The sequence below is a fragment of the Rhipicephalus microplus genome, chromosome 5 (assembly GCF_043290135.1).
Source record: "Rhipicephalus microplus isolate Deutch F79 chromosome 5, USDA_Rmic, whole genome shotgun sequence".
NCBI classification, from domain to species: Eukaryota; Metazoa; Arthropoda; class Arachnida; order Ixodida; family Ixodidae; genus Rhipicephalus; species Rhipicephalus microplus.
Window position 1 is genome coordinate 103,668,236 of NC_134704.1, and position 22,505 is coordinate 103,690,740.

At 47.2% G+C, this 22,505-nt stretch overlaps 1 protein-coding gene across 1 annotated transcript in view; it reads right to left on the reverse strand.

Moving 5' to 3' along the window:
- The window catches only part of LOC142817528 (neprilysin-1-like), a 39,852-nt gene extending 20,279 nt beyond the window's left edge, over positions 1-19,573 (reverse strand). Inside the window, exon 1 of the mRNA XM_075894559.1 lies at positions 19,430-19,573. Within this exon, the coding sequence (XP_075750674.1) occupies positions 19,430-19,573 (144 nt within the window). The remainder of the gene's footprint in view (positions 1-19,429) is intronic.
- Positions 19,574-22,505: the final 2,932 nt, after the last annotated feature.

Here is a 22,505-nt window from a genome sequence, read left to right on the forward strand (position 1 = left end):
ATGGACATAGTTGTACATTTTTAGAGCTGTTTAAAAGTTCCTTTGTGTTTTTAGTGGCAATGGTTGCACTATCCCGGCTTTTTTCAACGTAGTTCGAGGCTTCGCAAATGCGCCTACAAATCGCCAAATGGGCTCGTTTTCGTCGTGACACCTGTCGAACAAAATGGGTTAAAGGGGCCCTGAAACACTTTTTCAACTAACCACGAAATGAATTCACTAGAAGAACTTATTGCCCCACGAATTCAACACCACGAAAATATTAGGAATCCGTCCAGTGCGAATGAAATTATAAAGGTTTGTCGCATGCTGCAATTGCATTATCTCTTCTCTCGTCCCGACGAAAGCGCTAGAAGCTAAGCAGGGAGTGCTGGCCGGGACAGAAAACTACCAGGCCTCGTAACCTGACCTTGAGCACTTTTTTTCTTTGAATGTGGGGCTTTTTCAGAGTGATCACGCGCGCACGCGTCGACAAATATAGTGACCTCCCGCGGCAATCCCGGCCACTTGCTTTTTCGGTCACAGACGCACAGGCTATTTTTCGCTCACAACCAACGGGGACGACACCGCCGGCGGGGTTTCTGCGACAGGAGCTCTATGTTTCCACGTAACGTTGACGCGTGCGTACGCCTGGAGTATAGCGCCGCTATAGACACTTGCAAAACGCGAGCACTCTATAGTCTGATGCCAGGCGCGACCGGCATCCGTGGGCGTGGTCCGGCGGCAACTGGCGCAAAATGCGACATGCTGCATTTCGCGCCGATGACATTACCCAGACAGCACTGCGTTTGCCTCTCTTCGTGATGGAGGGACGCCGGGCGTTCTAATGCGCATGCGTTCAAGCAACGCAGCGCAGATCACCGCCGTGCGTTTAACCGCCGGCGTGACGCGACGAAACGAACGCCGGCGCGCACGCGCGCCGGGTCACATTTAAGTGTATTGGCGCCTTGAGTGTTTCATGTAGTCATGTTGTTACATGAAACGCATGTCCTGTTTATCATGTTTGCACCAGTCACATACATTCGTCATTCCTTCACGCCCCAAAATACCAAACGTGATAAGTCAAGCTAGCGAAATGGCTGCTATAGCGCACCATGAGCATGGCATGTAGTCATGTTGTTACATGACACGCATGTCATTATTATCATGTTTGCACCAATCACATATCGTCGTCATGCATTCGCGTCTCGTAATATCAAATTTGGTATATGTTAAGCTAGCGAAACAGCCGCAAGCGCATCATTAGCATGGCACGTAGCCATCTCTTTAAATGACACGCATCTAATGATTATCATGTTTGCATCAGTCACATACCTTCGTCATCCATTCACATCCCGTAATACCGAATTTGGTATATGCGAAGCTAGCGAGCCTTGCCGCGGTGGTCTAGTGGCTAAGGTACTCAGCTGCTGACCCGCTGGTCGCGGGATTGAATCCCGGCTGCAGCGGCTGCATTTTGGATGGAGGCGAAAATGCTGTTGGCCCGTGTGCTCAGATTTGCGTGCACGTTAGAGAACCCAGGTGGTCAAATTTCCGGAGCCCTCTACTACGGCGTCTCTCATAATCATTTGGTGGTTTTGGGACGTTAAGCCCCACATATCAATTAGTCAAACAAAGCTAGTGAAACGGCAGCGAGCGCATCATTTGTGTCGCCTGTAGTCATGTTGTTGCATGATACATGTCATGAATTTCATGCTAGGTTCTGTCGCTGGTGTTCGCCATGCAGTCATGTCATTCCATACTGGTTTTTTCAAAATTTCATGTGAATGAAGGCACCGCGAGAGCAGCAAGATCACGAAATGTAAATCATGACATACATGATATACTTGTCATAATTCTCATAGTATGACTAGTTATATATGTTCTTCATACAGTCATGTTATGCCATACCAAGATTGGTATCGATACCATTATTGAAACGGCCAGGAGAGCTATAAGTCATAGGTGGCTAGACAGACAGATAGTTGATTGATATGTGGAGTTTAACGTCCCAAAACCACCATATGATTATGAGAGACGCCGTAGTGGAGGGCTACGGAAATTTCGACCACCTGGGGTTCTTCAACGTGCACCCAAATCTTAGTACACGGGCCTACAACATTTCCGCCTCCATCGGAAATGCAGCCGCCGCAGCCGGGATTTGAACCCGCGACCTGAGGGTCAGCAGCCGAGTACCTTAGCCACTATACCATCGTGGCGGGGCGACAGACAGATAGTTAGATAGTAAGATGGTAATTAGATAGTTAGATAGTAAGATAGTAATTAGATAGTTAGATAGATAGATAGTAAGATAGTAAGATAGATAGTAAGATAGATAGTAAGATAGTAAGATAGTAAGATAGATAGATAGTTAGTAAGATAGATAGATAGATAGATAGATAGTAAGATAGATAGCTAGATAGATAGTAAGATAGATAGATAGATAGATAGTAAGATAGATAGCTAGATAGATAGCTAGATAGCTAGATAGCTAGATAGCTAGATAGATAGCTAGATAGCTAGATAGATAGATAGATAGATAGCTAGATAGCTAGCTAGCTAGCTAGATAGATAGATAGATAGATAGATAGATAGATAGATAGATAGATAGATAGATAGATAGATAGATAGATAGATAGATAGATAGATAGATAGATAGATAGATAGATAAATAGATAGATAGATAGATAGATAGATAGATAGATAGATAGATAGATAGATAGATAGATAGATAGATAGATAGATAGATAGATAGATAGATAGATAGATAGATAGATAGATAGATAGATAGATAGATAGACGCTCGATGTCGCCGAAGTTCACTAAGAAATGCTTCGCATTTAAAAGCAAGTAATAGGGACAGATGTGAGCGCGGCGTTTCGTGCCACGTGATTGTTACTTGTTTCTTCTGCCCGAATTTCGCTGGCAAAATTCTGGCACGTTTTGCTACGAAAAAGAAGTGTTTTTTAGCTTATATGGAAATGGGGCTATCGTTACTAGCAAAGAAACTATCGCCGAATCACTTAACAGATTTAACAGGTTTTGTTTTGCGCAGTGTTTACTTATGACGATGAAAGCCATGTTAGGAATCCACTGTCACTAATTAGAGTGCTTTGTCTGGGGATTTGGTAAACTGCGAAAATGTTCAATAGTTCTTGGCAAGACTACAACACCAGCATCCCACATGACTTTCATCTTTCATTTCTCCTCACCCTCTATTACTATGCCACACATCCGGAACAGGCTTTAATTTGTTTCACCCTCCTTTCATATACTTAAAATAATATCATGGTATGCTTGTTATCAACGCATTGTATTCTGAAACATTGCTGATTTTTGCCCCATTATATGACAGTGCCGTTTTTTTTTTTTTGCATGAGCAGGTGCTTCTCATTTCTTTTGTGTTGCTTTATTATTTTTTCTATTTATATTTTTCCTTGCGTGTACGCGAAAATCTCTATAATTGTTTAAATAATGAGGTTTCAGTTTGATGCACTGTATAGTTCTCGATGGTGTAGCTAGGCGTGGTACGTTTTGTTTTTGTTGGTATTTCTATAAGTTATTTTTTATGCATCACCCACCCCTGCCTAAGGCCTCGTGTGTGAGGCTGAAAATATATAAATGGCAAACGTTTTCATTGTATATTAACGAATGAACTGGGGTATTGCACCTTTGTGAAAGGCGATGATCGCAGACACGATGTGACGAAAAACATTCTAGTGGTTGTTAGAGGAACTACAGAAGCGTATATCGGCTAAATATATCACTGCAGTTGTATACTTAGCCAATGCCGTTCTAGCGTCACCTTTCGGCTTCGCTAATGACATGCCCATTATAAAGATTAGCTTAATTAAAGTTTAGTTTATGTTAAGCACAATTCCAGTGTTCGGCGATTTTGTGAATGCTATAAACATGAAGTAGTGCAAACTAAACTGGTGATGAAACTACTCTTTTGCCAGAAGCTCGGGAAGCAAGGAACACTCCTGGAGCTAATACAATCTCACTGGCTTCGCAGGCGCCGAACAAACGTACACTGACGCACAGCGTTTTATTCCTGCTCGATGCTTCCGACATTCCGTGCGTGGTGGCAGGTATCCACGTTCATTTTGGGGCGCGATGACATCCATGGCTGCCGTTTTGAACACACCACTGCAGTAGTATATTAAGCCGATGTGCTTCTAGCATTCATTATCCGACCTCTACAGCTTAATTTGAGAGCGGTAAAACTAAGGTGAGCCTGTTTTTCCCACCTGTTGGCACCAGTGGCAGCTGCATGGTGGGAAACCTCTCGGGAAACTGTCCCAATTCGTCGCAGGTTTAGGAGTATGCGATGAGTAATGTAACTATCCCATCACGTACTTCGTCAAAAATTTTCCGCTCAACATGTGTGGCACATATATCCATTTATCATGAGCGGGTATGTGCCCGAGGAGATTGACAGTTGAAATCTACTCAGAAAGAGTGCGAACGTTGGTAATTTAAGTACGAGAGCGTTAAAAAAAACTGGCATGAGCAGCTATGACCCAACGAATGCAAATAATAAATATTAGGGTCCCAGCCGGAGTCGAACCCAAACATTCTGTGTGACAATCAAGTATTCTACGAGAGCCATTCCAAGTTTCAAAAATGAAGACTGCTTTGGAAAAAGACCTTATGTAGGCGTGATGTTGGTAAAAAGTTAATTGTGGTTGTTTGTAGTGCTGGCTGTCTAATTTTATAAATGCTACATATATACTCCTATATTAGCAGGTGTCACGTCTGGTTAACTTCAAATGTAATTAAGCGCCACCCGCTCAAGTTGATTTATGTAGCAGCGTCCAGGGCTACCATCTCCGCGAGCACAAGCGCTATATTAGCTCACTGCTTCTGATGTTGCTAAAAGCCACGCTGCTCTTGGCGTCGTTACGTAAATGTAGACAACTGGTTATATGAAACACGTATTCGACTGCTCAGCATAGGTCTGTGCGTACCTAAATTACAACATCGCTTTTCTTCCACATGCTTTGCATGACATGGACTGCCAAAGTACGTAGGATCTGCCGAATTTGTTTTATCTTACGATCGCTGTCAGGTGAATCTCCGATTCCGTTAGCCGCGATTAAAGAACAAGGCTCAGCGAATACTGAACTCACAGCCATACGCAAACTTACGCAAGGATCCTTAATTGCTTTCCCCTTGTGAGTTGCACGATAAAGTACAATCTCTCCTGCCCAATAACAGATAGCTTTATCAGCAGGCATCCTGTGTATATCTTGGTGCTATAGTTAAGCAGAATCGGGTAAATAACTTGTGCTCACATTGTCACAGAACGAGCGCTAAAAAGAGAGCGCGCCGCCAAATCCTTGCGACAACGGGCGGTAGAAACGCCGCGAGGTAAAAAGAAAAAAAAAAGAAAGCAAACATCCAAGGCTCCCGGGCGCGCGCTCTCCCCGCAGAAGCACGGCTTCGCAGACGAACCTCCTCACCCCACAGCGGCGGCCGGGCAAGCGCTAGAAATTTCCAGAACGAAGGAGGCGTGGCTACGCCGAGCTGAGTCACCCGACGCGGAGGGCTGACAAACCGTCTCGCCTCTCTCCAGCCTTCGCTGCGTATCGCGCCGACGAAAGGACGAGAAAATTCTGGAAAGTGGCGCGGAAGGTATTTAATCGAGCGGCCGAGACGAGAAAGCAGGAGGAGACGGAAAGTTAGCGCCGGAGCGCGTAGGGATTCCGCCGTGGAGTCGGCGAAGGTTCTGCCCGTAGTGACAGAACAGGAGGAGACGGAAGTGAGCGCCAGAGTGCGTAGAGATTCCGCCGTGTAGTCGGCGAAGTTTTTGGTCCGTAGGGACGGCTCGAGCTACAGGCAAGAGCGTGGGTTTTCCGCTATCGAGCGAAGACGCGGGCAACAGCTGCGTGTGTGAAGCCGACGGATTTCCGGCGAAGAAGTTGAAGTTTGAAGAGTGGCCTATTGAAGACGGGAGTTTTCCTGGAAGAGAAACTCCGGCGAGGTTTCCTGGAAGAGAGACTTCGAGAGCTGCGGAACGACAACAACGCTGGACTTTGAGTGAGTGATTCTCGGAAGAGTATCATTCAGACTTCTGTTCCAAGGACTTTGGACTGAATAGGTTTTATATCTCTTTAGTCTTTAAGTGTCTTGGTTGTTCAATGCATGTGACTGCATTGTAGTGCGTATTGTTGTCTGTGTCCGTTGTTTCAAGTGTGGTTGATTGTACTGTGTAGTACATTGTCTGTTTGGTGACGTATTGTATGTAACTATTGTGGAGTGTGCATACGTGTGTATTGTTTTTGATCTGCCGTTAATGAGAATATAATTTTGTTTGTTTCTCAACTCTCGGCTCTGTCTTGTTCTTTGGGCCACAGCCGGCGTCCGCTGGCGCACCAATAAGGACCACTTCTAAATTGTCCACGCTTTCGTGGTGCGGTTCGGGGGGCCGATACTTCGGCTCTTGGAATTAGCCCGGCGATCGCCTCCCTAGTAAACGGGACAGGTGTGACAATTAATCTGGCGTCCGCGACAGGACCCGTCGAATGTAATGATGCGCTAACGGCGTCGGAAGAGACAACGATGGCTGAGACGACGCCTCAGATATCGTCGTTGGAGAAGGCTCGCCGAAAAAGAACGTGGAAGCACAAGAAGAGATCGAGCGAGCACCGCAAAAAGGGGCGCAAGCGCTGTTCGAAGTACTCAAGATAGGTGCTGAGGTGGAATCAGAATGTGTTCGGCAGGGCTGAGTGACATATGTTGAGTTAATGTTCTTGTTATCCTGTGTCTCAAGTGTATGTCGAGCGAGTCAGTGTTCTGTGCGATGATCTGATGTAAAGTGTTGTATAATTGTTGTATCGACAGAACTTTGTACGTTTGTATTGTTTGGAATGTGTGATGAAGTGTTGTAGGCATGTACCTGTGGCTATATTTCATGTGTTGTGGAATTGAACTACAATGTAAGATTGTATTGCGTGATCTATTGTGAATGTGAAGTGTTATGAGCGACTGATGGTGTTACAGTCTGTGAGAGTGTGTGGTGACTTTCGCGCTCATTTGTGTGGTTTTGAATATTATGAGATAATATTCTTAAAGTGGGGGGCAGCAGATTAATTGTCACACCTGTCCCGTTTACTAGGGAGGCGATCGCCGGGCTAATTCCAAGAGCCGAAGTATCGGCCCCCCGAACCGCACCACGAAAGCGTGGACAATTTAGAAGTGGTCCTTATTGGTGCGCCAGCGGACGCCGGCTGTGGCCCAAAGAACAAGACAGAGCCGAGAGTTGAGAAACAAACAAAATTATATTCTCATTAACGGCAGATCAAAACAATACACACGTATGCACACTCCACAATAGTTACATACAATACGTCACCAAACAGGCAACGTACTACACAGTACAATCAACCACACTTGAAACAACGGACACAGACAACAATACGCACTACAATGCAGTCGCATGCATTGAACAACCAAGACACTTAAAGACTAAAGAGATATAAAACCTATTCAGTCCAAAGTCCTTGGAACAAAAGTCTGAATGATACTCTTCCGAGAATCACTCACTCAAAGTCCAGCGTTGTTGTCGTTCCGCAGCTCTCGAAGTTCTCTTCCAGGAAACCTCCCGTCTTCAATTGGCCACTCTTCAAACTTCAACTTCTTCGCCGGAACCCGTCGGCTTCACACACGCAGCTGTTGCCCGCGTCTTCGCTCGATAGCGGTAAACCCACGCTCTTGCCTGTAGCTCGAGCCGTCCCTACGGACCACAAACTTCGCCGACTACACGGCGGACTCTCTACGCACTCTGGCGCTCACTTCCGTCTCCTCCTGTTCTGTCACTACGGGCAGAACCTTCGCCGACTCCACGGCGGAATTCCTACGCGCTCTGGCGTTAACTTCCGTCACCACCTGCTTTCTCGTCTCGGCCGCTCGATTAAATACCTTCCGCGCCACTTTCCAGAATTTTCTCGTCCTTTCGTCGGCGCGATACGCAGCGAAGGCTGGAGAGAGGCGAGACGGTTTGTCAGCCCTCCGCGTCGGGTGACTCAGCTCGGCGTAGCCACGCCTCCTTCGTTCTGGAAATTTCTAGCGCTTGCCCGGCCGCCGCTGTGGGGTGAGGAGGTTCGTCTGCGAAGCCGTGCTTCTGCGGGGAGAGCGCGCGCCCGGGAGCCTTGGATGTTTGCTTTCTTTTTTTTTTCTTTTTACCTCGCGGCGTTTCTACCGCCCGTTGTCTCAAGGATTTGGCGGCGCGCTCTCTTTTTAGCGCTCGTTCTGTGACACACATGTAGTATTTACCATAAGCTACTCAGACGCTAGGCACCCGTGCTTGCACTTGCATAATCAAGGTAATGTGCTTTCATTTGAACCACATAAGTTGAATAATTATGGGTGGTCGTTCTATAATTAACCGTTGCACAACTCAAATTAAGAAAAAATATTTGCGTTGCATTGAGTATAAAGTTTATGTTTTTTATACACAATGTTTGTATTACGAATTGTTTTCATGCTTCCTTCTACACGAAACAAAAGGATGTTGGGATTGCAGACATAGTGCATGCCCGAAACGATACTGCTTGAAAGAGGACTGTTTCGAGGAAGACAAACGCAAGAGACACTTCCGTGTGATTATGCTGAAAAAAAAAAGTCGAAATAGTTCGGGGCTCCTGTCAGATCGCACGGATGAATATTATTTGCGAAATAATTTTTGTTAACGTAGAATGACTCACAATTATGGCAGCTTACGAATCTACAATGTGTCTATTCAATGTGAACGATTGGGCCGGTTGGTGATACATGATCTAATTACTACGTGGTAGAAGACGTCATTGTTCTTGTTTTTTTCCCATCCGTGTTTTCTACCGCGTATTATACTTAGATCACAATGTGGCCATTTAGCCAAACTAATTTATTATATCGACAGTCTCACAACGTGTTTCGCGTTTTACTCTCGAAAAATGAAGCCCGCCGCTATTAGACACGTGATGACGTGTCATTACAGCTTTGTTTGAGTGCTATTATTATAGCACTGCACTGCGTATGAAGCGTGAGCAACTCTTGAATCATTTAGAATCTTCTGGGCTGACCAGACGCGAAGTTACGACTCGAAATACACGCACGTATAAAATCACGTAAGCAACAGTTTTCTTTTAACATTCGTAATTCACACGCGCGTTCACGTTCATTCGATTCCACTGCGAATTTCAGCAGGAAGGTTCACTCGACCAATCCACGCGATGCAAACCCAGGTACGAAGGTACAACCAAGCCGCAACGCTGAGGTAGAGTCGGTGGAACTACTGATACGTGTCATTGTACTGCGTCATTTGTTTTAAAAACAATTTATTGACCAAAATAGTATATATTATATTTTTAACTGACGGAATAAAGGTTTCGTGTCGATATCAAAGGATACATGTTTCGCCGGAATAATTGAATCTATAGCTTCCATTAAAGATTTGTAAATGTGGCCTATTTGACACTTCTTGCAAATCAGAAAAGAAACCGGCATGAAACGGTTTACGTGAAAGTAAACCTTTTCTTTTGAACAATCTTAGACCAATGGATTCGAGCAATTTGATATGAAACATACTTACATGCAATACGACAAGCGCCTATACTCACACTTCTCCTGGGCGACAAGACTCCCGATTGCCTCTTGGGCTTGCATGATTGGGTGCTGGTGTTCCTGCCTTGCGGGTCAGATGCCTGCGCAAAAAGATCCCCATTATCAAGGCGTAGAAGAAGACTTGGCTGAAAATCGGCGTACATACTAAGCCTGAGCTCAATACGATGGTCTGGATGACCACATCTCCACGTGCTCCCACGTAGGAGCGGCGCCAGTAGGGCGCACGTAGAGGACACTCGCACCCCCCAGCCACCCAAACTTTCGCCTGCCCTCCCCTATCTTCAAAATCAACCGTGTTGAAAAGAAGGAAATTTTTCACCTTCGTGACTTGCTTTCCTTGAGAACTTATTTGTCGTGAAGACTCCTCGCAGCTGACCATGGACGTATGGAGGAGGGCGCAGGGGTGTGACGGCTTCCCCTGTATTTTTATGCAGTAGCAATAAGCTACATGGCTTCATTAGCGCACTCAGGTTTGTGCAATTCCGTCTCAACTCCCGTAAAGGCTTGCAGTAAACTTTTCAGACACTATACACACTATAACTAGTCTTTCTGCTCATATCACGTCAGTGTAACGGTAGTGAACGAAAGGCACATTGTTCTGTATGCCGCGACCAGTTGTAGAATCATGGCGTCGGTGAGCCGCGGTTTTTCCGTTCACCCTCCATTATAACGGCTTTATGGTCGGCGAAATGAAGGGAGAGTGGTTCCTGTATGGTTTGTAGAGAAAAGTTTGCCAATATTAGGTCTTCGCGGCGAGGAGCGCACGCTGCAGCAGCTTTCTGGGGCCCACGCTTCACCACCTTGTATTCTTCATTCGTACTCGCAAGAGCGCCGACCACCGGTGAAAGAGAAAGCGCGCCAAGAGTGAACAAACTTTATAGCTTTGGGCCCTAGCGATCTTCTACCACACTAACGCATATCGAAGCACGCGTTTCCAACGCATGGATGGATGGATACGGCTGTACCCTTTAGATCGGGCGGTGGCTAGCGCCACCAAGCCGTAATACTTAATTAACCAAAAACTATATTTATTTTTTTTTCCTTAAAAAGTGAAATTGAGGATTCGTACTTTGCAGTGAAGTGAATTGAGGATTCGCACTTTGCAGTGAAAAGTTTGATTTTCACTCGTGCCTTGACTTTAGCCACCAATCAGATAACCTCCTTCTAGTTAAGTCTACCCGCTTAAAGTTTATTTTGCCCTCCCGGTCCCTAAACCCCAGTGCTTTGAAAAACTCTGCGCCATCATCCTGAACTATAGGGTGAAGCCCTTTACAGAACATTATCAAGTGTTCGGCAGTGTTGTGATCGGCCCCCATGTCTGGGCGCCGCTTGGACGCGTGGAATGGTTCCGGCTTCGCAGCGCGTCCTGAGACGTCCAGAATCGGCAACAACACAGCAGTAGTACTGCGAATTCCTTGGAGTCGTCGGCTCGTCTTGCCGAAAAGCCCTTTGGGCACGCACGACCGACAGATTACCGGGGGGGGGGGGGCTGTTCGCTGTCTGGGCTGCCTAGAAGGAGTGGTCATTGCTTGGGTCGTCAACATTCAGCGGACAATGAGCCGAGCGCTTTGTATTCATCTTCGGGGACATTCCTCACGTTCCATGGCGCCTTTCCCGAGCGATGTTTCCTCGAAGAGTCATCTCGGCGCGTCCGACTCCCCGTTCTCGCACTGTGCCAGTGGTGTCGTGTATTGTGTGTGTTACACCCTCGCCGGGCAGCGAACTGGGCGGGCCTCTCCTCCCTTCCCAGGTTGGGAAGGAGGCGGTGTGACTTTCTCTCTTTGGGGGCATAAAAACGCGAGCGCAGGACGCTCGGAGAGAGAGCTTCCTTCCATCATCTAGTATGATGCTTACTCCATGTAACACGCTACCTTCAACATCATGTAAAATAGTGTAAATAAATCGTTCAAGTTATCAGCTCCGGCTCCTCGGCCCGTCTTCGCCCTGACCCTTGGATGGCTCAAGGCCCGACAAATTCCCCCAGTCACAACAGTGGATGGCAGCGGTGAGATGATCTGCGCAGGAATTCGACTCCGGCTTGGTGAGTGCACGACCTTTTCTCCTTGAGAGTTGCCAGGCTTAAATTAGTTCTTCCTGGTAACAAGAGTGTTGGAAGCCTGTTCACGGGAACCTTGCTTCAACGCTTTCCCTTGAGAAACTTGTCGGCAGAAAAGTAGCAGCCATGGCTTGGAGAAAGTTGCACAGATCGGACCTAGACGTGATATGCGGGGAATTCGGGATTGATTGCGGGAAACATCTTAAAAAGGCGGAAGTCATCAGGGCTATGGAGGCAAGCAGAGATGACGAGGAGATCGTGGAGTTGTGGGAGGATATAAAAAAACAAAGGGAAGATCAGGAGCGCGAGCGCCATAAAGAAGAGCAGGAACGCGTGCGCGAGCGCGAGCGCAAGCACGAACTGGATAAGAAGCGCCTAGACTTAGAAATAGCTCGGGCAACTACCTCAGGAGGCGCAACACTCAATGCTCCAGTAAGCAAGGCACCAAAAATAAAAGACCTCCTGAATCCTTTTAAGATGGGAGAGGATATCGGGTTATTTTTGGTCAATTTTGAGAGAAGTTGCGAAGGCAAGTTTGAGCGTGAGTTATGGGCACAAATGCTCTTGACCGTGCTTCCATGCGAGGCAGCGGATGTACTGGCTCGTTTGCCGCGAGATGAGGCGAATGACTACGATATTGTAAAGCGTGCGCTACTAAAGAGGTATCGGCTGTCTGCTGAAGCTTTCCGACGACGTTTCAGAAATAGTAGCAAACGTAGCAGTGAATCATTTGCCGATTTTGCATACAGTCTGAGGTGCAATCTCACCGAGTGGCTTAAGGGCAAGGGAGCTTTTGGAGACCATGACAAGGTAGTCGAGTTGATTTGCACGGAGCAATTCCTGAACGTTCTAAGTGACGAAGCACGCTTATGGGTATTAGATCAGCCCGGGGAAAAGAATTTGGAGCGTACCGCAGAACTGGCTGAAGAGTACACCATGAGGCGTGAGGAAATAAGAGAGCGCAACAAACCCGCAAAGAAACCATACCGTGAGAATTCTAAGCAGTCTGAGCGCAACAGTTATGCCCCTATTGCACCAGGAGGGACGAATGAAAAAGACACGCACGGGGAATCGACCATGAGTGGACGCGCTGGCAAAGAGAAAGAACAGGATAAGAATCGCGACAGAGCATTTGAGGCAAAGAAACCCATTGTGTGCTATCGATGTAATGAACCGGGGCACTTAGCAGTGGGTTGCCGTAAGGAAAAACTCGTTTTCTCCCTTTTTAACCATACTGATGAGAACATGAGGTTACTTGAACCGTACTTAAGAGAGATGACTGTCAATGGGCAAAATTGCCGGGTTCTACGCGATTCTGCGGCCACTATGGATGTAATACACCCATCTTACGTGCCCGCGGATGGGTTCACCGGAGACTGCGCGTGGATCAGACAGGTAGCGCAGGAAGACAGTGTGTGTCTGCCAGTGGCCAAAGTCCTCATCAAGGGTCCCTTCGGAGAACTGGAAACAGAGGCTGCCGTGTCACAAAGTTTGCCGAAGCAGTACGGTTACCTTTTTTCTAACCACTCGGAGGACCTGTTAAGAAAGAAAGGTCTGAGCTTTGGAGAACACACTGTACATGCTCTAACGCGGTCTAAGGCAAAGGAGATCGCAAAGGAGCTCGGCAGTTCCCAAAATAGAGAGGCACAGGCCCCCGACGAAACAAGGGCAGACGCGAATCAGGAGAACGTCCCGAGCGATGGCGAAAGCAGCTTTAAGAGTTCCAGTGAGGCCAGCGAGGAAGTTAACCTTCTTTCCGTGCTACCTTGCATGGGCGGGTTCTTGGAGCTATCGAAAGTAAGCCCGGAGGTTATCGCTGCGGAACAGGCCGAGGATAAAACGCTGCAAAAGTTGAGCGATATGGTGGAGGAGGGGTTGGCGCGGAAGAACGTCTTTTTGCACCGCCGCGCCGGAATTTTGTACCGTCAGTACAAAGACTCGAAGGGGGTGCACTATGATCAATTAGTGGTTCCACAGAAATACCGAGCCAAAGTACTGGAGCTGTGTCACGGTGGCGGGTGGTCGGGCCATCTTGGCAAAAAGAAAACGAAGACTCGTCTACTTAGGGAGTTTTATTGGCCCAATTGTTTCAAGGATACCGAGAGGTATGTGCAATCCTGCGATGTGTGCCAAAGAATAGGCAAAGCACACGACCAGCAGAAAGCGCCCTTAAAGTTGGTGCCACTCATTAGTGAACCTTTCCGCCGCCTTGTCGTGGACGTTGTGGGCCCCCTGCCTGTGACAAAGTCAGGGTACCGCTACATCTTAACCTTGATATGTCCTGCCACAAAATTCCCGGAGGCGGTTCCCTTGAAGGAGCAGTCATCTGTAGAAATAGTGGATGCTTTGCTTTCAGTGTTTTCGAGAGTAGGCTTCCTGTGATAAGGAGCAAGCGCATTCCGATTGAGTTACGACAGCCCGGGTTTTTTATTTTGTTATGTCATTCCGTGTATCTTTTCGTTTTGGATTTTTTTTTAACCTTTACTGCATGGTGAACCTGTTACTTAGTCTGCCTGCCACGGCCAGACGTTGAGAAAGGGATATAATTTGTTAGTTGAGTTTCCCGACCTTCTCACTTCTCACTCGCCATTTACCTCAAGGCTATGCGACTTGCGGCTTGAGTGCAATTTATTTAAGGTAAATTCTTCAAAACTTTAGGAGCGTTGCCATATTGCTTTGTTTGGGGACGTTCCAGGCAACGTTCTAGTGTGGCTGCTTTTATGCCGACAACGGGCTAAGAGTTCAGTAGCCTGGCATATCTCGGGAGGGGTGGTGTACCGCCTTGTCGCTGCTTGGGTACTGTGCGGATTTGATCACTAATGTCAGTCCCAGCCTTCGACCTGCGGGGGCCCCTTCGACGGAGAGTACTACTTACGGACCTGCTGACCCCACTTGAGCGAGAGAGAAAACCTGAGCCGCAGCCGTTCCAGAGCTGCTGCGCTGCCAGGCCTCTTCAAGGTGCAGCGTTGGGCTGCCCATCTACGAGTCCTTTTTCCCGGCGGCGGACGAGCTGTTGTGATCGGCCCCCATGTCTGGGCGCCGCTTGGACGCGTGGAATGGTTCCGGCTTCGCAGCGCGTCCTGAGACGTCCAGAATCGGCAACAACACAGCAGTAGTACTGCGAATTCCTTGGAGTCGTCGGCTCGTCTTGCCGAAAAGCCCTTTGGGCACGCACGACCGACAGATTACCGGGGGGGGGGGGGGCTGTTCGCTGTCTGGGCTGCCTAGAAGGAGTGGTCATTGCTTGGGTCGTCAACATTCAGCGGACAATGAGCCGAGCGCTTTGTATTCATCTTCGGGGACATTCCTCACGTTCCATGGCGCCTTTCCCGAGCGATGTTTCCTCGAAGAGTCATCTCGGCGCGTCCGACTCCCCGTTCTCGCACTGTGCCAGTGGTGTCGTGTATTGTGTGTGTTACACCCTCGCCGGGCAGCGAACTGGGCGGGCCTCTCCTCCCTTCCCAGGTTGGGAAGGAGGCGGTGTGACTTTCTCTCTTTGGGGGCATAAAAACGCGAGCGCAGGACGCTCGGAGAGAGAGCTTCCTTCCATCATCTAGTATGATGCTTACTCCATGTAACACGCTACCTTCAACATCATGTAAAATAGTGTAAATAAATCGTTCAAGTTATCAGCTCCGGCTCCTCGGCCCGTCTTCGCCCTGACCCTTGGATGGCTCAAGGCCCGACAAATTCCCCCAGTCACAACAGCAGTTTCTTCTTCCTCTCCACACGCACTGCATACTGTGTCTACCCCTTCGTATTTGGCCCGATATGTCTTGGTTCGCAGTACTCCCGTTCTGGCCTCAAACAGTAGAGAACTACCCCTAGTATTATCATAGATCTTTTCCTTGGCAATTTCCTGCTTAAACGTTCGATAGATCTCTAGTGCGGACTTCTTAATCATGCCCATTCTCCACATGTCAGTCTCCGTTTCCTTCACTTTCTTCTTAACCGATAGTTCTTTTTGGTTTGGCCACCTGCTGTTTTCTAAGTATTTACCAGTCAACTTCCTGGTTCGCTTCCTCCATTTTGTATCGACATTCTTCATGTACAAGTAGCTGAAAACCTTCCTAGCCCAACGCTCTTCCCCCATTTCTCTCAATCGCTTCTCAAATTTTATCTTGCTGCTAGCTTCCCTGCCCTCAAATGATGTCCATCCCATATCACCTTGTACTCCCTGATTTGGTGTATTCCCGTGAGCTCCTAAAGCAAGCCTACCTATTCCACGTTGCTTAATTTCTAATCTTGCTTGAACTTCTGATCTCATGCACAAGACCGCATTGCCGAACGTCAGCCCAGGAACCATGACCCCTTTCCATATTCCTCTCACAACATCATACCTATTGTAATTCCACAGTGCCCTATTTTTCACGACTGCTGCATTCTTGTTACCTTTAGTCGTCACGTATATTTCGTGTTCCCTCAGATACTCGGTCCCATTGCTTATCCATACGCCCAGATATTTGTATTTATCTGTTATCTCTAGCGTGACGTCCTGTATTCTAAGCTCACTACCTTCGTTGTCATTGAAAATCATGACTGCTGATTTTTCCTTACTGAATCTAAAATCTAACCTATCTCCCTCATTACCGCAGATATCCATCAATCTCTGCAAATCTTCCTTGTTGTTGGCCATTAGCACTATATCATCTGCGTACATTAATGCTGGTAGTGCCTGATCAATAAGTTTTCCTTGTTTGACTAAAGAGAGGTTGAAGCCCAGTCCACTTCCCTCTAATTTTGCCTCTAATCCTTGTAGGTACATCATGAATAATAAGGGTGACAGGGGGCACCCCTGCCTAAGCCCCCGTTTTACCTCTGCAGGCTTGGATACCTGTTTTTCCCACTTTATAACTACCTTGTTACCTTTATAGATACCCTTTAAAAGATTAGTGACTACATGTTCCACGCCTAGTGTGTCCAGTAATCCCCACAATTCCTCTTGAACCACGCTATCGTACGCTCCCTTGATATCCAAAAATGCTAGCCACAGGGGCCTGTGTTGTTCCTTTTCTGCTATTTCTATGCACTGCGTCAGTGAGAACAGATTGTCTTCCAACCTCCTGTGTTTCCGAAACCCATTCTGCAGTTCCCCCAGCACCGCCTCATCCTCTATCCACGCCTGCAGTCTTTCCTTTATAATCTGCATCGCCAGCCTGTAGACCACTGATGTCACTGTTATAGGACGGTAGTTGTTTATGTCAGCTTTGTACCCCTTTCCTTTATAGATCATGCTCATCCTGCTAAGTTTCCATCCATCGGGAACTTCACCATTGATTATTATTGTGCTCACTGCCTCTCTCAAAGCCTGCTTAGACTTCGGACCTAATGTCTTTATCAGCCTAATTGGAATGCCATCTGGGCCTGTTGATGTACTACTAGGAACCCTTTTTTCAGCCCTTTCCCACTCTTGTTGTGAAAATGAAGCCATCGCACCACTTGATTCGTCCTTGTCTATTGTGGTGCATAAAGTACTTCTTTGTTGAAATTTTTCTGTCACTTTTCTTCTTATATATTCAATAGCTTCGTCCCCTTCTAGCCTAGCACCTTGGGCTGTAGCTATAAATCTCTGCTCTAGGCTCGTCTCATTTCTTAGGGAGTTTAGATGGTTCCAAAATTTCTCAGCTGCCTTTCTATCTTTTTTATGTACTTCTACCAGCCACTGAGCTCCCTTCCTTCTAATCTTTTCATTGATCAGAAGGAATGCATCCCTTCTACAGCTTAGAAAGGTTGCCCATATTCTTTCAACATCTTCTGTCGGTTCACCCCGCTGCTTAGCATGTCTGTGCTCCCTAGAGGCTTCCTGACGTTTTGCTATGGCTCTCTTAACTTCCTCATCCCACCAACTCTTGGGTTTGTGTCTTTTTTTCCGGGGTGACTTGTCACGCGTCTTAGCAAGCTCTAGCTCAAAGAGTCTAATTAGATTCGTGTATGTCCACACTGTCTTATTATCCTCCGTGATTACTTTCTCAATTTGTTTAGTGGCTATTTCAATTTGCCTTTCTGGATAAAAATTTTCCTGTAGTTGCTCCTCTTGTCTCCTTCCCACTTGTACTCCTCTTCCAAAACTTAGCTTGATACGTTTGTGATCGCTACCCAGACTTCTGGAGCCACCTTCATCTATGTGCATTCCCCTGAGCTTATCATACATCCTATGTGACATCAGTGCATAATCTATCGTCGACTGAAGCCTTCCCACCTCCCATGTTATTTGCCCTTCACACTTCTCGGTACTGTTGCAAATGATAAAATCAAGCCTTTCACAGATATCCATGATCATTTTGCCTGTCGGGTCGGTATACCCATCTATATCTTCCATGTGCGCATTCATGTCTCCTAGTATAATTATCTCGCACTCTCTTCCTAACTCCTGAATGTCCTTTGATATACACTCTACCATTGTCTGGTTTTCCTCTCTGGCCTTTGCTCCCGTCCACAAGTACACGAAACCAAGGAGTGTCATTTGACCTGCCACTTTCCCAGGTTAGGTTAGGTTAGGTTAGGTTAGGTTAGGTTAGGTTAGCGAGTGCACCCCAACGCCATCTACTGAACAATTCCCGTACTAGCAATGCGAGCGCCATCTAGTGCACAATGCGAGTACTAGGGGTGGCAACGACAGACAACTGCGAGGGACAAGCCAAAACCCTATGAAGCTTCGCCCTTAAAACAGCTCCGTTAACGTGAAACCTGGGAAGGTGAAAAGCACCGGTGTTTCCCACAGGTGCACATCAATAGCAATGAGAGGACTGATAGCTTAATTGTGAAAGGCAACAATGACAGCAAACTCCGACAGCTCGTCTGCACAAGGCTCTTCGCGCGTCATCTAATTTGCCGTGGAGGAAATAAGCGTACAACAGCTACTGTTCCGACTGCCTAATGCACCTCCCTTACGGAAAATTTTAATAACAATATCTGGGGTTTTGTGCCGCTAAACCACAATATGATTATGGGAGATGCTGCAGTGGAGAGCTGCGAAAATTTTGGTCATCTGGTGTTCTTTAACATGCACTGACATACCAGAGTACAGGGGCCTCTACCAAATGCATCCGGTGCGGCCGGGATCGAACCCGCGACTTTGTGGTCAGCAGCCGAGCACCTTGGCTACTGTTCCACCGAGGCAGACTCCCGAGAAATTTCAGGTTTGGATGTGTATGTGTATACGCACACGTACAAACATGTGCAACGAAAAAAATTGTGGTCGGGACTCCCGTCCCTGGAAAATTTATGGCTACGCCCCTGTCCTAAAGTGCTCAGAAAAAAAGCTTATTGCCATCAATCCAACGCTAAAATGTTGGCCTGAGGCGTTAGTTAAAACCAACGCTATTATTGTGTGCGTCCTGGTGAAGTTGTAAATCGCGTGTTTAATCCAACTTCGACTACACAGCGTGAAACCCGTGGAAGCGCGTAGTACGGGAAACCCAGCAATTACCTTACTATCGCACGCTTGCAGAGTTAGTGGCGCCATCTCTTGCGCAGCTTGCTTATCAGCTGGATCATTTCGATAGATTTTTCGCGATTTTAGGTAAATTACCGTAATTATAGTTTTTTTTTCATTTCTGTAGTTTATAATATTTCCGACCTTATTTAGTTATTTTATGCTGTTTAGGAGCATTGCTAGCCTTGTTTCATTCTTCGATTGACTGTATTCACCACTGCGTGAGCCCGTGACATGAGACAGTGGATCGACAGGCCGGACCCGTAAGATGCGATGCACTTAAAACAGTAGACTCCCGAGTTCAGTTTTTACCACGCGTCTCTACTTGGTGAGGAAAAAGGTGTGAGGCCACTCACGTTGGAGCTTTCGGCCAGCTTGACCTGCTTGCTCGAAGTGTCGTCCGATAACCGAGCAGCCGGATCCAGGACTGCGTGCTGTGAAGGTGGGGACTCCTTCGGAGCCGTCTGTTGTCGAGCTCGCTGCTCGGTCTCGCTGGCCATAGTTGACGATGCGCTAAGAAAACCAAGCCAGATCAGCGGGACGAGCGACAGGCCTCCTCAGCTTCTTGTCTTCTTCTGGCATGCCATGAGCACACGGCCACGCACTGGTCCACGTCTTCATTTTCTTCATTATAGCAATCAGGAACATATACGGACTGCATATTTCGGCAAACTCACTCAGGATCAAATGAAGCCGTGAGGCTTAGTAAGTACAGGTGAATAATATGGTGGTGGGTTCGAGTCTTACGAGCCCGGTTGCAGAAAATTTTCGTGAGTGAGAGTTTGACTCAGGAAAATTTTAGTAAGTCCGAGTGCGAGTGATCTTGAAGGGCACGATATATTTCTGGAGTGAATCTGGGTGTGTTCCACTTTTCTTTTGGCCAACCTTTGATCCCATCTACTCATTTTCGTCATTACTACCAGCCTCACCTGCATTCAGCTTTGTAATCGTGTATATTCACAAGTAATTCAAAGCAGTAAATGGCACATACACCATTTTAATATTTATTGATCAGAGGCACGAATTACGAAAGAGGGTGCCCTGATCCCACCCCCACCGCGCCCCGAACTAATTCGTCCAGGCAAGTTCTTGATAAATATAACTTGTCATTTCTTTCAAGAAAAATGGTCTTACTGACTCGCCAGTGCTCATAACTCGTATTCGAAGGTACTAAACCAAAATAAAAGGCGCCAAGAAAAACATGAATTACGTGAAGAATTCACACCATGGTCCAAAAAGCTAAAAATAGAAACACTCTTCAGTCCACTCTCTCGGACCGAACTGCCAGCTTGACTGAGTCCATGTGGGTTGTGTTTGAATCCGAGTAAGCCTCGATTGAAGAAAATTTTCAAGAGTGTGAGTCCAAGCCAAGTTCAGCTCAGGAAAATTTTGGAGAGTCAGAGTGAGACCAAAGCACAAGATATATATCATTAGTGAGTCTTAGTGAGCTTTACTTTTTGCCAGCCTATGGTTTACTGATTAACTCAACTTCATTGAGGTCTTGCTGGTGAATGCCGGACTGCAGCCTGTATGTTCGTTGACGGAATCTCGTATCAGTACCATAACACCTCCTCGTGCACCGGAAGAATTTTGCCGACATTATGACCCTGTCCTGTGGAGAACACGGGATGACAAGCCGATATGTTCTCTTTTCCATGGTCTAGGATATATCACTCGCTACTGTCGTTCTCACACCTCTCCTCCTCGCTCGTTTTCTGGCTATCGATGGAACGACAACCACCGGCCCTTGCATGTTTGGCACCCGTGCGGTGGACCAGACGATGAGGCTCCTGCGACATCGGTCGGACGTTCTAGCCGTTCACCGTCCCCACATGATCATCGCTCCAGGTCACCTCAGCCCCATCGCTATTCGTTGCCCCATATACTGGACGCCCTTACTCGCAAAAGTGAGCAATGCAGCTTTCAAAGCCCCCCCCCCCCCCCCCCCCCCTGCATTGGATTCCCGACCTGAAAACTGTCTGTATGAGCCACAACCTGTTTGCTGCAGATGTGGATGGCCTATCCGTTACTGCCCTCATTGACACCAGCGCACATATTTTAATTATTAGCTCTGTTGCATCCGCTAAGAGAGAAGGACCAAGGCTTTACAGAACACCTTTATTAACGACACTGCATGCTGGCAGCACAAAGCAATGATTCACACAGCGACAGAACAAGAGCCAGGATATATACGCCCACCAGCCACTGGCGCATGTACGATAACATGGTGACGTCACTAACACTGTTCATCGGCGATGCTTTTCACGCGCCGTAATGCAGATAGCAACGCAACACTTCCTTTATCACTAGATCAAAAACAGTCATAACCCCAACGCTCAGGAGGTCGCCTTTCCCGGTTGATCCGTCTCAGAGGAATTTCATTATTATTATTGGTTAACCCCGGATCTGGCGGACTTTGTTCACTCTGATGATCTAGTTGCACCACAAGCAGTGGAGGAGAGACGACCTCAAAGGCGTGTGGCAGGCATATTTCACGACGTGGGGTTCGGTCGTTCAGCAGAGAATGTCGTAAATGATCAGCATGTACAAAACGCACTTGGTTTCGAATAACAACCAAATACGTAGTTGGGGACTTCACTAGAGTAACTTTTCCCGGCAGCCATTTCACCGATTCTCCTCGCACGAAACGAACCAACACACGGTCACCAACCCTAAAATATCACAGCTTCGCTCTGCGCTTATCGGCTGACTGTTTCATCCTTTCTACTTTCTCGGTCATAGCCCTTGTCAGATGCGGCCGCACCAAAGACACCTCACTACGCAACTGTCTTCTCAAAAACAGTTCAGCCGGCGTCTTTCCAGTGAAGGTATGCGGAGTTGTGTGACAGCACAACAGAAAGTTATCTATTCTGTGCTGAAGTGTTCTTGCACTGCCTTTTTCTTTGTCCTCCAACAACTGTTTAAACAGGGCCGTCTTACTTGTTTGTACCGCCCGCTCCACCACCCCGTTGAACTGCGGGTGGTACGGGGGTGTGAACATGTGCTTTAAACCTTGCGCTTTTAGAAAGTTTTGGAATTCATCAGCCCGAAATCGCGGCCCGTTATCTGTTACTACTTCTAAAGGAAGTACGTGCGCGGCAAACAAAGAACGAACCACTGCCACTGTCATAGTACAGTCGTCGTGCTACATACTTTAACTTCTAGCCACTTACTGTAAGCATCAACTGCTAACAGGAACATTTTGCTTTACTTCCCGGCGAAATCAAAATGCACCCTTTCCCATGGGTGTTCTCACAATTTCCACGGGCCCAAAGGCACTAGCCGCGCTGCTGTTTGTACGCTTTAACGAACGCTGCATTTTCGCACGGTTTCTTCCAATGCATCATCGATTCCTGGCCACCAAACCATTGACCTTGCAACCATTTTCATCTTTGCGATTCTGATGTGTTGTTCGTGCAGCAGATTCATGAC